The sequence below is a fragment of the Boleophthalmus pectinirostris genome, unplaced genomic scaffold (genome assembly GCF_026225935.1).
Source record: "Boleophthalmus pectinirostris isolate CB_2022bp ecotype Guang Dong unplaced genomic scaffold, ASM2622593v1 HiC_scaffold_7, whole genome shotgun sequence".
Taxonomy (NCBI): domain Eukaryota; kingdom Metazoa; phylum Chordata; class Actinopteri; order Gobiiformes; family Gobiidae; genus Boleophthalmus; species Boleophthalmus pectinirostris.
In genome coordinates, this window is record NW_026571473.1 from 7,025,119 (window position 1) to 7,043,646 (window position 18,528).

Here is an 18,528-nt window from a genome sequence, read left to right on the forward strand (position 1 = left end):
TCTGTCTACATCTCCAAAGCTCAAAATACTCTGTTCTACCTTGTGATGTCATTATGTGGTAGTTTTCAAGTTAACAGCTACCTTTTACATTTTGTTTACTAGATATGGCAATTCCAGGGCTGAAATGATCTATTTGTAGCGAAGGTGTATAGAGATTAAAAACCCAGTGGAGCACTTCTTGTATTACGTCATGACATCATAAGGTGGAGCGTTTTTTATTTCAGAGAAAAGCTATGAATGAAACAAAACACAACTCCAGGTCTGTTTGTGATGAGGAAACAACATCAGATAAATAATGTAGGCCCTTTAAAGGTCGCCCTGTGTAGACAAATCAAACATACACATATTTAAGTGCACTCTTTTATTTCATTAAAATAAAACTTTTACAGTATTTTTTCTAAGTCTTGAATAAAACACAAAAGTATTTACAACAGTGTCATGACATTCGTACGTTTACCTGAGTGAGTCACAGTGTTTTAAACAGCGCTTTAAGCATAACTATAGACAGATATGATAATACTGCATATTTACATTATTTACACAGAAGCAGAAGCATTACTTAAAATATATGTATATACATTCACCACTGGGTTATGCACATCTGTATCTGTAAAGAAGACATACTATGAAAATCTGCTTTTATGAGCCGTTATAATGGTTTTACTTGGCAAATCCAGAATAATCTTTCTGTATTTTTCATACAGATCAATATCAGTCTGGTCCCCACAACCTCTGTCGCATCTCAAGCCCGGCCAAATGTGATCGTCCATTTAGATTTGTTTCATTCTGTGACGCATGTGAAATGAAGGAGCTCATTGCTAACTTCATTTACACACAAAATCAAATTTAGAGTTTAGAGTTTAGTGCTTCACTGATTGATTCTACAGAAATCCGCCATGTTTCAGTTCCCTTTTATATGTTTTTCTTTTCTTTTTTCCCAATAAGGATGGATCCATGCATGTCCTTGATTGGTTACTCCACCTGTCAATCACGCCCATTTGAAAACAGGAAAATTCACCTGTGACCAGACTCACATCTGCGTAAAGTATTGAAGAAGTGTGTATTCAGGTTCCATGAGCGGTTAGAACATTGCTTTTTGCACCCATCACCTATCTGTCCCTGCCAACAACTCAGTTATTCTAAGTATTTTGGGTAAAAAAATTTGCATAGAAAATCAGTTCTACAGTTTTGAACAGGAAGTCAATGGTCCCCATTAAATTCCTTAGATGTTTTAGATCAATATTGCTGTTTACAATGAACAAATGTAGAATAAGGAGAAACAGAAAAAAAAAACATAATATGTCTTCTTTAAAGCAACACTCAGTCTCTTAAATGTAACTCATCAGTTTCACAGGTTTGTAGTTCTAAGTTCTAAGCGGCAAAGTCTTTTTAATATGATAGAAGCGGATGGTGCACTGCTTCATCTCAAACCAACCTGAAAAACACAACAAGGATTTCACATTTAATCCAATGGGAAAAAGACACATGAAAAGTGCACAAGTATCTGTGTGAGGAACTAACCGCAGGAGGTTTCACTGGTGCTCCCATGGGAGGCCAGTTAACTGTGGTCGGTTTGTTCAGAGTTGGCCCCATCCCTCCTACTTTAGGCCCAGGCTGTAACACAGAGTCCAGTGTAAACAGTTAAACAGTGAGATTAGGTACAGCCTGTTCTGTTCAGATCCATAGCTCTGAGTCAGACCTGCTCCTGAGATGAACCTCTGACCCTCCTCTTGTTATCTCACCCTCACCATCCTTCCTGCCACTGCTGCCGTTCTGCTGCGTCTGACTGGGCACCTGACTCCACACTCTTGTGAACATAACGCATTGGGCTATTGGGCTATTGGGCTAAGCAGTTAACTGGAGTTAACATGATTATCTGAGATTCAGGAGCAGGACCACAGCTCACCTCAAACACTCCTCCAATTACCCACAAGAGTTTTCCCTTCATGTTATTTCATGTTGTTTCTTGTACACAAATGACAAATTACATTGACATTTGACCACAAAATTATTCATATTTCTGTGTCGAGATTGTCACGTTTAATTTGACAACAAATCATTAATAATTCTATATCCTGACATTGACATTTTATAATAAAAAAGTAAACAATGTAGTAATATAAAGCTGTCATGACGTTATTATAAATGATAAGTATGTGTTTACCTTACAGTTTGCCAGATCTGTCTTCAACCTGTTCAGCTCGGACTCGTTCAGGGCCAGCTTGTTGTCCTGCAACTCCTTCTGGCCTCTCAGTCGGTTTTGTTCGTTCAGTAATCTCTCCACCTTCAAACAGACAATACAGCTCAGTCTAAACCTGATACAGTATATAAAAGTACCAATTGCTTATGTGAAATTAAGGCTCTATTCACACTCAAAATTGGGACCAGGACTAGAACTAAAAGGGCCCATATTACGCTATATTCTGATCTGTTATAATGCTGTTTCCTCACAAACAGACCTGAACAAAAGGTAAAGACGGAACAGAGCATTATCATCTTTAGAGATATAGACAGACTAAAGATATAAGATTACTCAAACATGTGTGAATGGAACAAAACACAACTCCAGTTATGTTTTTGATGAGGTAACAGCATTATAACATGATTTAAATCTAACAAGAGTCTCTTTTGTGTAATTTAGGACCTTTAACCAAACTATGTCTGGATTTGGATTTTATTTATTTACTTATTTATTTAATTCAAAATCAAATCAATACATGTGTGGAGTCTAAAACCTCTTTCCTCTTTGTACCTGGTTGTCATGGGTCTTCTGTTTGAGCTCCAGCTGTCTCGTGGCCTCGGCGGCGTTTTCTGTCCGAGTGCGCTCACACTTTTTCAGGTCTGAGTCCAGGTTTGAGTTCATCACCTCCATACGACTGGACATGGCCTGGATCTCTGCCACCTGCAACAAGCCAGAGTTTTATTCATGCGCTCAAATCAATAGACAATTAATAGACAAAGGCAATTTCAACATCTCTGTCATAATTAAAGGTGCAACGTGTAACTTTTGTGGTGGAGGGTTCAGGTTCTGCTTTAATATGATATTCAACAACTATACCTCACATTTACTCAGTTTACAGATGGTTTTACTGCTCAAAAATACCTATAAAAACAGACATTCTGACTGTGAGTGCGGTCGCCTCTCCGCAGATCTGACCTGTTACTTGTTCTGGTTTGGTCTCCATTAAGATAGAAAGGTTTAATGTCATACTGTAAAACATTCCAGACAAAGCAATAACATCTCCATGGAGAAAAGCATTTGATGGACCCTCCACTAGAAAAGTTACACAATGTATCTTTATATGAACTCAGCACAGCAAGAAGACAAGATTTCTCCATCTTGGCAGGATCCTATTGTTATGATTGTTTGCTTGAATATACATTTGTGGAACTGAACACTAAATTCACATTTTTATTTATTTGTTTGGTACTACAGTTTTAATAGTATTATCTTCTTTTTCTGTCAACTTAACAAAATATACTGAAAACTAAAACTGTGACATCATGAAAGACTGCCCTGGTGTTTCTGATCACAAACCTGGTTCTTCCGCTCAAAACTTTAAAACACCTGAACTCTGCCCACCACAATATTTCAAACAGAGCTGTTAAACTGGACAGTACCTGAGGGATTAAAAGGGAGAGGGAGGAGAAGGGGCGGGGTCTGCAGTTATAAAGAGCAGTGTGATTGGCCGAACAGGTATCCACACTTCAAGCTCCGCCCCTGCAGCTAGGTGTTAGTGATCAGAAACACAAGGTCAGTCTTATGTGATGTCACCAACTACTTGAAATAGTAAAGGCCACTAGAGGCAGGACACACCCACTTTTGAACAGAAAGCAGAAAATGTACCTAGTTTGAACTAAAATGGGCAAAAAATGATCAGAAACAGGAGACAACGCTATTCTACTATTTCTACTTTAAATACTACAGAAAAAAGTTCTCACAAATAAAATGATACACAAAAATAAGGCCAAAATATTTTCTAAAGTAAAAAATACATCCTGTACAAAACCTTCTAGTTTAATATAGTTTGAGGCCTTCATTCTTGCCTGTTTACACAAAAGCAGGTCATGTATTTGCTCAGGATTTAGGTATTTGCTGGTGCAGTTTCAGCAGACCTGCACTCTCACTGTTTTGACCCTCAGGGGACAAACGTCTCTCTCCATTTTTCGGGAATTAGACAGTTCCCGCTTCCTCCTCTCAGACTGACTTCCTGTCCGACACACTGCTCGGAAAATTCCACTGTTTTAAGGAAATTTGAAGATGGCAGAGTAATCGTAAATGCTTATTTTTACAGGCGTGTTAATGTGGAAAAAATCTCAACATATTTTGACAGATTATTTTCTATACTACTAATTGATACTTTGCAGTGACGTCAAGTCAGGGGTGAACTGCATGTATTTCTATGGCGTGACCTAATGCACACACTCAAGAAAAAATACAAAATAGATTTAATCAACAAATTTTCAGAAGCCTGTGATCAATTCCTATGTTCATGGACCTGTTTCGAGTTTGATTTCCTACAGAGATGAGAGCGACTAAGAGAGGGACGTGTTTAACAGCACAAATCAGATCATGTGTCATAGTTCCTGCTAATTCAGTTCTTTATGGTGATTTAGCTTCACACTACCAGGGAATGTTGATGACATCAGCTGTATCAATAGGACTGTTTCCTATTTATTTTTCCTAGGAAAGGAATGTTCCTATTTATTGTAGCATGTTGTGGGAAACAATTTTAATGAGTTTCGCTTCCTGTTATACAGTATGATCCATTTTGAGGTTAGTTGACCATTCAAAGACAGGATATTTTGTTTTGAATTGCTTGCTAAGCAACAGTTAATAATGGACTTTTAATTGTATCAAATAATAAACTGGATCAATAGAATGTGATTTTCAACACTGGCCACTTTTACATTATGTTTTTTAAATTCCGAATTAATTGTCCTGAATTAAATAGTTTGAACTTAAAATGTTCTCCTTCGAGTTTACATGGAAATAATAATTCCGAACTGAACATTAAATCACCTTTGTTTAATTCTGCTCAGCATTTCGGGGTGGGGAAGGGTTCTGACTGGACAGAGACACGAACGTATTTACATTGACCGGAAGAAAACACACACTTCAGCTGCTACCGGCTTTTCTGTCATCTCGGTTTGTTGTTACGGCACGGAACACAAACAAGGTCCAAACTTTTTCCTCAGTCGTTTTGATGATAATGAAGCAACAGCGCGAGAATTCTATCATCGTGCTTAACATCTGTCAGCTGAGGAGGAGAAGGGAAGAGTGTCGGAGAAGGGAGGAAGCAGACAAGTGAGTCAACGGCTGCTCTACCTCAGCCCACTCCCGCTCACAAATCCAAAGAGACGTGAATGAAAGTCTGAAGTCAGGACTGGTGGAGCCGGATCATTTGGATCGCATCAGAAGGGCGACCCAATGAGCATGCACTGAACGACAGGAATTATTTTTAAGAAGAATAAATGTTTACACGATTGAGAAATAAATTCATTCGACTTTAAAATCAGAATAAACCAACCACTTACTTCGGAATGAAGTTGTATTCCGAATAATCATTTTCATTAGACATTAAGTGTTTACATGGTCTTTTTAAAGAATTCATTTTTATTCAGAATTAAAGTATTTTTATTTGGAATTAAAGCTCTCATATAAATGTGGCAATTCAATCATAGTACTTTCTTTTCTATTCCAACATGGTCTTATATGTGTGAAATCCTCAGTGGTCCAGGTAGGTTCATAGTGTCCATGGGTGTATACTAGTCTATGTGCTCTTATACTTGTTCTGATACAGCTCAAGATCATTCTAAAGCTATTCAGAAAAAGTTCATTTCTGTCTTGTGAATGTGACATTTTTAGTATCGATACCTGCTCAGATGAGTATCTATATAATTTCTATTTTCGATACTTTTGACAACTATGAGCACAAACACTCACCTTGTCTCCCACTCGGTCGAGGTAAATCTGGAACTTGTTCTCCACGTCGTTGGAGAGGTTGGTGCAGCTGTTTCGGATCTTCTCCATCTGCTCAGCCTGGCTCGAGCAGGAGAGGTGAAAGGTCAGCTGATGGGGGAACAGGTTGTTGATTTTTTTCAGGAACTCGCTGGTCACACTTTTGATCCCGTCCAACGATTGAGCGAAGTCCTCCTTACATTTTCTGAAAATGAAACAGAGGAAATTATAGAGTTAGAAATGTAGAATGCATTCACACTTTCAACAGTACAAAATTTGGATCTGAACTGGGACTAAACCTGGAATTAAACCCAGACTAGACAAGTATGGAAGATAATTTGTTATGTCTTGACATCTCGGATCAGTTAAAAAATTGGCAGATAGAAATTCATGGTAGAGCTGAACAACTGAATTGCAATTTTTCTGTCAGATATTGCGATTTGGATTTCATCCACAATTTTTTTCAAATCAAGTTTTAGTGCACATGAACATTTACAAACATCACAGAAACTTACATTATACCAGAGTCCTTCACGGACAATTTGACACTGGACTGTTTGTGCACATTTGTTTATGTTTTGCAGAAACAAAACTTAAAACCACAAGGCTCATTTGCATAAACTAAGCACCTTGTGCACTGATGTGGTCAGCTTCTGTTGTACTAAAGGACATGACTCAGTGGATTATGAGTGTTTTCTCTGTGACAGAGGATGTGCTGATGATGCTGAGTCTGTTCTGTGCTTCTATCATGTTGGAGATGTTTCATGTTAAACTTTACACGAGCGCCAGGTTTAAATTCTAGCCTCCTTGCATTGCAGCGGTGAATTACTTCACGGCACATAGACCTTAACGCAGATCCATAAATCAAAAACAAAGGCAACAAGGTGTCAGCGGCAGTGTGCATTGAGTCGACGCAGAATTAAACTTTGCCCTTAAAATTGGACTTTAAGATCACTGCAAAAAAACGCAGCTTTGACGGTCTCAAAATCATGTTGTCTGAGATCATGATTTAAATGCCATGATAATTCATGGCATTTAAAGGGTCCATATTAAGATATGTTCTGATCTGTTATATAATGGTGTTTCCTCATCAAAAATATTCTTGGAGTTGTGTTTTGTTTCTTTCACACATGGAAATGTTGCCCGGAATGTTCCACAGTATGAGATACTTTTTTTTATCTCTATCATCACAGGGCCAAGTTACATGTCAAATCTGCAGAGAGGCGAGACCATTCACAGTAAGAAAGTGAGTTTTTAACTCCATAAAAACCCATGTTATTCAGTAAATGCAAGATGGATACGTTTAATGTCATACCGGAAAAGAAAAGTTACACAATACACCTTTAACACATAAATTCTGCATATTTAGGCTGAATTCTTGTCTCAAACCAGGTCTGTTTGTAATGAGCAAACAACATTATAACAAAGATCAGAAAATAGCCTAATATCTGCCCTTTAAATAGGATTGTTGACATTGGCTGCTGTGACTACCAAAAGTAACGTGCAATCTTAAACAACAGATAATCATTAAAGTCGTGCATAAAAGACGCAATAAAAGACAACAGCTCTGTGGCCTCCGTGTACTGAAACTCTACATTACGAGGTGTACCTGGAGTAGACGGTGAGCTGGTCCTTTAACATGGAGTTCTCCCTCCTCTGTGCGATGGCGTCCTGGTGGTGCGTGTCTCTGTCTTTTAGAGCCGTGTCTCTCTCCTGACTCAGGTAATGCACCATCTGCGTGAAGTTGGCCTCGATCAGGTTTATCATGGCCTTCTGCTGAGCGTTCAGGGTCTGCAGAGTGCTCAGTTCACCTGCAGCAGACACAAGGACGGACAATGTGTTCAATTATTATTATTATTACAAGCCAATCTATTAATATTGGTCATTGATTGGAGATGTTATTGCTTTGCCAGGAATGTTCCAATGTATGGTATTATAGGTATTACAAATCTATCTATCTCCATGGCAACAAGCAGATGTCAGGGTAATTATAATGGGCAATAACAGGCAAAGACACACCTCAAATTGAACAAATAAAAGATGGATTTAATGCCATATTGTGGAACATTCCAGGTAAGATTCCAGGCAGATCCTCCAACAGAGAGATTTACATACTCCTTTAAAACATCATATTTCTACTTTTATAACAATATTACAGCATTGGATTTAATTGGAATATTAAAATGATTTAATATTCATCATAAACTTTTTGTCAATTAAAAACTTACTCCAAACTCACAGTGGGAAAAGTAACAGAAACGTTGTAACTAGGTATGAAACAATAACTGAAATATCACCTTCATAGTCTCACCCCACTTGCTTTATAAACCTCCTCCTTCAGAAACATAGTCAAAGGGGCTTGAACACTCAAAGATCACACTATTTTCACTTTTGAAATCATACTATGTTGACTTTTCAAGTCTCCCCGGGCCCATATTCTTGATGGTAAATAACATTTTTCTGCTTAAGACGTCCAGTTGGTTGAAAACTTCAACATCGTGGGCTGTCACAATATATCGAATTACAAGTTCCTTTGCTTAAATCCATGGTTTTATAATAGCAACAGCTTATGAACATCGGAAACTACATATCCCATGATTCATTTCAGTGCAGACAACATGAAGAGATATGTTTTTACTTGAATTCTTGGGATTATCACAGAAATAATTCACACCAAAATCTTGTCAAGGTATTTTAAAAGCAAAAAAGTGTCTCATCTACAATTATAATAGCCTCTTCAAAATATTGCAATAAATATCGTACCGTGACATTCATATTGTGATAATATTGTACTGAGAGATTTGGATACAGTTACATCCCTCATAAACAGACCTGGAGTTGTAGTTTGTTACATTTACATCTCCTAAGCTCAAAATGTTCTGTTCCACTTTGTGATGTCATGAAGCGACCTTTTACTTTTCATTCAGTAGAGATTGGCAATGGAGTTTAACACCATGGAGCATTTTCTGTATTTCCACGTGACATCACAAGGTTTTTCCAGTGTTTTCTGAGTTGTGAAAGAAGAACTGAGCCTAAATATTCCGGGTTTGTGCATTGAACGTGCATGAATAAAACGAAACGCAACTCCAGGTCTGTTTTTGACGAGGAAATAACATTATGACGCAGAACAGAATGATAGAAAACAGTGCAAAAATAGTCCTTTAACGATACTCACGGCTGGCCGGGTTGAATATGACCTGGGGCTGGACAGGTGTGGTGCGCATAGTGCGAGCCTGACTCAGCTGTCTCTCGCAGTCGCTCTGAGGATGGACAAAACAGACTCAGGAAGATGGACCAGGCTGTACCACTGCTGTTACTGCGCTGACGGCCCATAGGAAAGCAACAACAATGCCCCAGGAAATGATCTCGCGCTATAATGTGGGGCATACACACTGTAAAGGGCGCTCATTTGTTTGTGTTGGAGGAGAAACGATGATAAATGAACTAAGGTGAAACTCCCATGTGTGCTAATAAATATAATTAGCGTTTATCTGGGTTAAATTGGAAAACAGATATATCTACAGATGTTTTTCGTGTTTTTAAGATATTTTTATGAAATTAGATATTGCGATTTTAACAGTATCCTTGCAACAATAAAACAGGAATGCCATAACACCACAAAGACTTTTCATTTCTGTCACGCTTCTACCGGAAAGAAGTATGGATAAGTTGGAAAAAACGATACGAAAACTCAAATCGTGCTTCAAAAATACGTGAAGCCTGTTGGAATTTTACTCTACAAACTCTTAGTCCAAAAGGTTTAAATGATGAACTGTTATTTAATGTAATGTTATGATTTCAAAAAAGTGTTATAATGATAAGCACGTACAGTATATACGCTCCTACATAAAAAACAGAGGAATTTACTGATGTTTTTCACGTTTTAAGATAGTAAAAATTAGATATTGTGATTTAAACAATATCGTTACAACAATAAAACAAAGCTAGTCCAAAACAGGAGATCATAAATTTAAGTTTTGGTATCTGTGAATAAAATAACACTGAACCCAGGAAATTATTATTTGGGTTAAATTGGAAAAGAGAGGAGTTTACGATAATTACAATACTGACCATATATTTAGCGCACAGTACTTATCGTGTGTACATTTCCTTTACAATAATGAGGAAATTTTTGTTATTTTGGATGTAACACCAAAAGATTTGAGCTATTTTCTGATTTATGTTCTAATGTTGTTTCCTCATCACAAACAGACCTGGAGTTGAGTTTTAGGCTTCTCTCAAACAGAAAACACTCTGTTCCACCTTGTGATGTCATGCAATAATACAGAAGTGCTCCACTGTGTTTTAAACTCCGCACATCTTCACTAGAATCATTTTGATCACTTCAGATCTGGATTTTCCAATCTCTACTAGGTAGGTAGGTAGGTAAAAGGTAACTCGAGAACTAGTGCTGCATGACATCACAAGGTGGAACAGAGCCTTTTGAGTTATGAAGATGTAGACAGCCTAAAAATAAAGGATTACTTAACCATGCTTGAATGAAAAAAACACACAACTCCAGGTCTGTTTTTTGAGGAGGTAACAGCATTCACAAGAGATAATTTAACTTTATGAGATCAGATAATTTTGAAGTAAACTGCAGTGAAATCGATGCCCTCACCACTTTCTTCCTGAGTTCATACTCCGTAGTGTTGGCTGTGGCCTTCGCAGTCTCCAGCTCCTTCTCCACTGCCGTCTTCTCTTCTCCTTTGGCCTTGAGCTGAGCATTCAGATCCTCTTTTTCTTTACGCAGGTCCAAGTTTAACTTTCCCAGGTGCTCCAAATTATTCTCCAAATCCTGAACAATACAACAGCATCAGTATCAGCACTTGAATTTGCATTACCTTAGGATATTTGTGGAGCTATTGTAATAATATATGAGGCACAGGAGCATGTTGTCTTAGGGTTAGGGTTATACTTTTTTCATTCCTGTCTCTGTCTCATGACAGAAATGTAGAATGTATATCAAAGGAAAAAGCACCATCTCAGCTCTTTTTTGTCTTTTCATTCTATCTCTCTGTTTTGTGCACACACAGAGTTATAAGAGCGAGGTTGGATGACTGCGCCAACATGCCCCATTTGGGGTAAGTTGTCACAACCAATGGGGCAAGTTGTCACACTCATCTTTATCATTACATTTTAAAACAAAAATGAATGTTTTTATTTATGATGATTGTATTTTCTAGCTTTGGTAAATACTTTAATTGTTTATCCAAAGAAGTTTCATTCAAGTATAGAGTGCACAATGTGACAGGGCATCTGATGTTCTGGCCTCTGGTTTGGATCAGAGTGACTAAAGAGGTATTCCGGCCAAACCCTGTAAAATGTGTTTTAGAGCTCACACTGGAATCAAACTGACTCAGTGTCACTAGAGAAATCTCCTTATTAAAATATGAACATAACTCATAGATTTATGTGATGGTTTGTTGGGACAACTTGTACCTCTGTGACTGGAACAGCTTTCTCAAAAACCCAGGTGCACTTCTCTGGGTTGTGTCTAAAGTTACCTTCATCTGAGCAGTTTCACTGATCATTATAACAAAGTTCTACTTGTTATTTAATATTTAAATATGAATTTGCTACATTATTAAAATTTTTTGGAAAGTTATAACTAAATATTGCATGTCACAAAATTACCTGAGACTATAAAGAATGCTTTTCTGGAAATATCTCAGGCAAACAAAGATCTGATGAGTTCAAATTCAGAACAGAAATGAAGACACAAAAAACACATTAAATTGCTATTTCACTCTTGTGATTAAACTTTTTTTTTATTATTAATGCAGTGAGACAGTTGACCCAGTGTGCCAACATGTATGCCCAGTCTCCCCTTTTATATAACCTAAATTAATTAAATCCAAGTAGCCAGGGGCCAATCAGAGTGCAGAATTAAGATGATTTATCTATTTTAATTTTACAATTACAGGAGAGTAATTTATTACAGCTCTAAAGAATAAAGAATATATATTGTCATAGAAAAATAACATTTTTAGATTGCAGTATCAGTCGTTGGATGAAATTATCTTGTTTTTGCATTTAGAAAACCAACGAACCAGTGAATATTGGTGAGCTTTGGTCAAATGTTCCAACTGATCCTGGTGTTAACATGAAATAAGTAACTCTAAACCCACTTGACTGAATTAGATGTTATCTTTTAGGGTGTATGTTTTGAAAAATGAAGATTAGTACAGTTCATGCAATAATAAACCCGAGCGTAAACGGCAAGAAAAGTGACCTGACCTTCACCCTCTTCTCCTCCACGTTTCTCTCCGGCTGCCCGTACACGAGGAAGAGCACCAGACTGACGATGATGAGCGACTGGATGAGAGACGAGAAGAAAAACACGATCTTCACGTAGTACCCGCAGCTTTTGCCTCTGGATCTGTGGAGCTCCCGCGCGTCCAGGCCCAGTTTGGCCCGGGAGTAGCTGGAGCTGTACATGGCTGTAGGGGGCGAAATGGTGGCGATGGAGAGGAGGGAACTAAAGAGAAAAAGTTTGGGAAAAGTTGTTTTAAATGAGTCTAGTAGAGGTTTGTGTGCAGACGGTGGTGGTGGTTATTGAGCGTGAAGTTGTATGTTGTATGTTCTGACCTCAGGAGCGCGCGGGGACATGTTTATAAACGCGATGGAGACACACTTCCCCTGCATCCGGGTCCCTCCCTCCTCCTCCTCCTCCTCCTGCGTCTCATCCTCAGCTCGGGACAGTGTGCTCCAGCGCGGGTGACAAAGACAAAGACAGCTCCCCGATGGCACATTGTTACGCTTAAGTACAGATAATTCAAGTTTTTTTTCCAGTGTCACTGTTATTATCCGCAAAAAAGTCACAAACAAGTAGGTCACAGGTTTTTCCATGTTCAAATCTGGGTCATAACAGTCAAACAAGGATAAAATGAAAGGAAATGTTTATCCAAAAGAGTTTACATGTTACAACACTGTTCCCTCATCATTAACTTTTAATCATTTACTTGCATTTATATTTATATTTTTGCTCTTTATTATATTATATTGTGATGTGTGAGTCACTGTGTCCAAATCTTTTCCCTTGTGGATCAATAAAGTTTGTCTAAGTCAGAGTTGTATATTCATTGGTTCATGGATGTTGTTGTAATACTGCTGCATTTTTATTTTGTGCGCTCAGAAAATTTCAGTTTTCACCTACCCCCTATCTCCACCAACTGGCTGATCTGTAATTTCTTGCAATGATTCAAAAAGACTCAGACTTTGGATCACAAGTGTAGTGCTAAAAAATGTCACATAGCTACTTTTCAAAAATAAAAACAGTAAATCAGTAAAATCCTAGTACAGTTAAATTTCACTGTTTCACTTTCAGTTCTGTAGTTTTAAACAGGGAGCTAATGGACATGTTATTTGTATTATACATGAATAACAAGATTAATACTGTGGTTGAAGTCAGAGTTTCCCAAAGACTGGGTCATGGCCCTCAGGTGGGTTCCAAGAGATTTTTTGGGGTCTCCTCGTCACAATCTGCACGTAGGTCTGTGATATACAGTTCTGACACATGAGAGAGCGACTGAATCTCTTTTCCTTTCACTATTATATTTATGTGTGAATTGGGATTTTCTGTGTTCACAAAAATGAAAACAAAGCACAGAAACAGACTGAATGCTGTGCTTGATCTGCTGCTGCGCTCTCCTCCTGCACCCAGATTGGAACACGCTACAAAAACACAGACAGGTTCACCTATCTCATTAGAAATGTTAAGACATGTTTTGTTTAATTTCTAATCTTTTTGTAATAATTAAATTTTTTTATTATTTTGTTGCAGTATTGCTGGTTCAATTGACTGTTGAAAAGAAAAAGAATTAGGCTTCATTTAATGTCCAAATAGTCGACTTTTATGGATCCTTTTATTGCTGCTTCAACTGTTTTTCATTGTTTAAAACTTAGTAATTGTTCAGAGAGACACAATCAGTAACGGTCAAATCTACCTTTATTTTGTGATTTATGAATAATGTCTTTTGACCTGGGTTGCAAAGGTTTGTGACTTTTAAAATATGAGTCCCCAGAAAAAAAGTTCGGGAAACATGGTTTAGAGTGAATGTCAGAGTCAGACCTGGGCATTGTCCAGCTCACAGGTCACATACGGACCTTTGGTTGACTCTGACCGCCCCGTTTAAGATAATTTAGCATGACAAAATTTACATATTTTATAATTTTACCTCATGCATGGACTAAAGCTGTATTCCTTTTATTTTAGAAGTGTTTTTTAAATTACATTTTTTGTAAGGCACCTTCACTTTTTCATTGCTTAGTCAAAACATAAACTCTTACCTGTCTCACCAGTGTGTCAAAACAAAGATATTTACTGTTTTTTATAAAGAAATACAATTAATATTATGTAGAATTGAGTTAAGCATTTTGGTCCAGCCCCCCACAATATTTTCTATTTCTCATGTCGTCTCATGGAAAAATGATCTATGTCTTCTTTAAAGTGGAGAATGACAAAATCTGAGATAAACATTGAACACTCCACACCTGAAAAAAAGGCTAAAAGAAAGACATTTAAATGATTTATTGTATATTCTACAATAGTAATCCCTGACACCTGCTTTACAAACTTGACAAAGCCTCTAAACTATTTTATAGCCCTTCGCAAGTAATCAGTAATGAATTGTATTCTGAAATGGTTTTTTTATGATTTAAATTTTTGTGTAACAGTTTTGTTTGTAAGTGTCTTATTTGTTGTTGTTCTGTGTTATATGTGGACGCCAGGAAGAGTAGACAGTGTCACTGACATCAGCTATTGGGGATGCGAATAAAATCAAATCTCAAAGCACCACACAGTCTTTATTCCTCCTCCACACACTTGATGATGGTAAAATATTAATTATAGTCACAGCTGCTCCGGGGTAGAACCATAAACTGTAAATATATATAAATCTTTCTACAGTCTATTAGAGCAGAATTGATGAAGGCTGCTACTCTGCTCCATCAGCTCTGAGTGCCTTAAAATGCATCTGATAGATGAAATTATTCCTTTAATTTACTCTAAATCTGTTTTTTCATGCACAAAAAGAAACTTTTAATATCAAATTACAGCACTTAGTGAGGAAAAAAGCTTAAATTGAAACTCAGGCTCAAGAAAATTGTTATATATATGTTTGACCACTTAACAGCAGATAAACTAGGATTTAATTTAAAAAAGCAAAAAAAATCCTCAGTAAGTTTCCACAGATAAAATGTCTAAGCAACTCTCTGAAACTTTCCATGGATAAACAGGCTGAACTAAAGCCACACTCAGTAGCTTTCCATGACATATCCAGTCCCTCTCACAGACAAAGCGAACGGGAGGAAAGTTCAGTGTACACGGCGCTTTTAAATATAGCCTGACTGACTCCGTATTATACTTCCTGCGTCCATAAACAATGTGAAGAGTTTGGAGCAAAAATGAGAATAACAGGCTGAAGATGGCGTCGCTTCCTGAGCACGGACAGAGGAAAGAGTCGTCATGACGATGGACGAGTGCAAAAATGCAACAATGGAGAGCTGTCATTCTTTACTGATGAAGAAACAACAAACCAGACGGACACGCCCTCTCCTCTCTCCCACACTTCTGCCCCCTCCTCTCGTTCCTCATCTCTTCCCTCTCCTCTTTTCCTCCTTATCTCCTTTCCTCCTCCTCCTCCTGTCTTCCTCTTCTCTTTCACCTCCACTTCTCCTCCTCATCTTCTTTCCCACTCCTCTCTCATCTTCTTTACTCCCCCTCTCACTTCTGCTCATCTCCATTCCTCTTCTTTCCTTCTCCTCAATTCCTTTCCTTCTCCTAATTTCCTTTCCTCCTCTTTCCTTCTCCTCATCTACTTTCCTTTTCTTCTTTCCTCCTCCTCTTCTCGTTTCCTCCTCCTCATCTCCTTTCCTTCTCCTCATCTCCTTTCCTCCTATTTCGTCCTGCTCATTTCCTTTCCTCCTCTTTCCTTCTCCTCACCTCCTTTCCTCCTCTTTCCTTCTCCTCACCTCCTTTCCTCCTCTTTCCTTCTCCTCATCTCCTTTCCTCCTCTTTCCTTCTCCTCATCTCCTTTCCACCTCTTTCCTTCTCCTCATCTCCTTTCCACCTCTTTCCTTCTCCTCATCTCCTTTCCTCCTCTTTCCTTCTCCTTTCCTCCTTTCCTCCTCTTTCCTTTCCCTCATTTCCTTTCCTTTTTTAAAGTAAAGAGCGGAATAAATTGTCATTCGTTTAGGTAAAATACAGAAAAGCTGCTTAAAAATGATTAAAACACAAAGAAAATGTGAAAACACTGACTCAAATGGGCCGAGTGCAGAACAGTTTTCCTTAATTACACACTCCATTCACAATTTTATTATTGTAGTAGTAGTAGCAGTAGTAGTAGTAGTAGTAGTAGTGGTAGTAGTTTATTTTGTCATTTTGCAGTCCTACAAAACAAATCATAGACTAGAACCCCATGGATCATGATGAAAGGATTTAGGCTGAAGTAAAAAGTACTTCTAACGCCAAACCCTATGAAACAACAACAGAATTTCAAGAAAGAAAAGCTGCGTATGAAGAGCAAGTTTGCATTTACTGTTTCACTTACGACTTACTGTACGTTGCCGGTCAAAAGTTTTAGAACACCACACTTTTTCCAGTTTTGAATGTTTACTGTAAAAACTGTTTACTGTATTCTAAACTTTTGATTCATGAAAGTGTCCACCTTTGGCAGATTTAACAGCTGAACACGCTCGTGGCTCGTTCTTTTTACAATAGAAATCAAATTCTTCAGAAAGTTCTTCCCAAGTCTGTTGCAGAACTTTCCATAAATGTGTGGCACTTGTAGGTCGCTTCACTCTTCTGTCCAGTTCATCCCAAACCAGCTCCATGGGGTTTAAGTCTGGACACTGTGCTGCTGGACACTCCATGTTTCAAGCTTTACTATCTTAATTTTTTTTCCTGAGGTAGTTCTGGCAGAGCTTGGACTTGTGTTTTGTATCTTTTATCTTTTCATTGGACTTGCGCGACTTCAGCTCCAATAAATAACTGGAAAAATTAGGATATTCTAAAACTTTTGACCGGTAGTGTATATATAAGAGACAAAATATATAAATTTAAAACAAACAGAATTTAACGCATAATTCATTCATTCCAGAGCCTCTTTTTTGAAGGCATCTACAGTGTTAGATTTTTAAAAAAATCATCACTCAGATTGTTCCATACACTAAACCCTCTAACAAATACAATCACTTTTTATTTTTTTGTACTTATCTTCATTTTTCACATTTTTCTTTCCTTCTCCTCATCTCCTTTCCTCCTCTTTCCTTTTCCTCATCTCCTTTTCTCCTCCTCATTTCCTTTCCTACTCTTTCTTTCTCCTCGCCTCCTTTCCTTCTCCTCATCTGCCTTTCCCTCTCTTTCCTTTCCTCCTCTTTCCTTCTCCTCATCTCCTTCCCTCCTCTTTCCTTCTCCTCCTTTCCTTCTCCTCATCTCCTTCTCCTCATCTCCTTTCCTTCTCCTTATCTAATTTCCTCCTCATTTCCTTTCCTCCTCTTTCCTTCTCCTCACCTCCTTTCCTCCTTTCCTCCTCCTCACCTCCTTTCCTCCTATCCTTCTCCTCATCTCCTTTCCCTCTTTCCTTCACCTCATTTCCTTCTCCTCATCTCCTTTCCCTCTCTTTCCTTCACCTCATTTCCTTCTCCTCATCTCCTTTCCTTCTCCTCATCTCCTTTTCTCCTCTTTCCTTCTCCTCATTTACTTTCCTCCTCTTTCCTTCTCCTCATCTCCTTTCCCTCTCTTTCCTTCTCCTCATTTCCTTCTCCTCATCTCCTTTCCTTCTTCTCATCTCTTTTCCTCCTCTTTCCTTCTCCTCATCTCATTTCCTCCTTTCCTTCTCCTCATTTCCTTTCCTCCTTTCCTTCTCCTTTCTCTCTTATCTAATTTCCTCCTCATTTCCTTTCCTCCTCTTTCCTTCTCCTCACCTCCTTTCCTCCTTTCCTCCTCCTCACCTCCTTTCCTCCTATCCTTCTCCTCATCTCCTTTCCCTCTTTCCTTCACCTCATTTCCTTCTCCTCATCTCCTTTCCCTCTCTTTCCTTCACCTCATTTCCTTCTCCTCATCTCCTTTCCTTCTCCTCATCTCCTTTTCTCCTCTTTCCTTCTCCTCATTTACTTTCCTCCTCTTTCCTTCTCCTCATCTCCTTTCCCTCTCTTTCCTTCTCCTCATTTCCTTCTCCTCATCTCCTTTCCTTCTTCTCATCTCTTTTCCTCCTCTTTCCTTCTCCTCATCTCATTTCCTCCTTTCCTTCTCCTCATTTCCTTTCCTCCTTTCCTTCTCCTCATCTCCTTTCCTCCTCTTTCCTTCTCCTCATCTCCTTTCCTCCTTTCCTTCTCCTCATCTCCTTTCCTCCTCTTTCCTTCTCCTCATCTCCTCAATGAACTTGCGCGACTTGAACTGCAATAAATAACTGGAAAAATTAGGATGTTCTAAAACTTTTGACCGGTAGTGTATATATAAGAGAAAAAATATAACTTAAAACAAACAAACAAACAAAGAATTTAATGCATAATTCATTCATTCCAGAGCTCTATATCTTTCCAAACATAACACTTCATACTTC

The 18,528-nt window shown here is 38.2% G+C and overlaps 1 protein-coding gene across 1 annotated transcript; it reads right to left on the reverse strand.

The window, feature by feature from the left end:
• Positions 1-348: 348 nt before the first annotated feature.
• Positions 349-12,536, reverse strand: plvapb (plasmalemma vesicle associated protein b). The gene is made up of 9 exons (XM_020933387.2): positions 12,203-12,536; positions 10,584-10,760; positions 9,138-9,222; positions 7,572-7,773; positions 5,948-6,167; positions 2,753-2,902; positions 2,165-2,284; positions 1,522-1,614; positions 349-1,435 (listed from the first exon to the last, which is right to left on the reverse strand). The coding sequence occupies exons 1-9, from the start codon at positions 12,401-12,403 to the stop codon at positions 1,421-1,423; spliced, it is 1,263 nt and encodes a 420-aa protein (XP_020789046.1). The 5' UTR covers positions 12,404-12,536; the 3' UTR covers positions 349-1,420.
• Positions 12,537-18,528: the final 5,992 nt, after the last annotated feature.

Coding starts and splice junctions, on each gene's coding strand:
- plvapb (XM_020933387.2), bottom strand. CDS start 12,403: ATGTACAGCTCCAGCTACTCCCGGGCCAAACTGGGCCTGGACGCGCGG. Junction 7,774..9,137: donor CATATTCAACCCGGCCAGCC/GTGAGTATCGTT, acceptor TGTCTGCTGCAG/GTGAACTGAGCACTCTGCAG. Junction 2,285..2,752: donor AGAAGACCCATGACAACCAG/GTACAAAGAGGA, acceptor GTCTGTTTGAAG/GTGGAGAGATTACTGAACGA.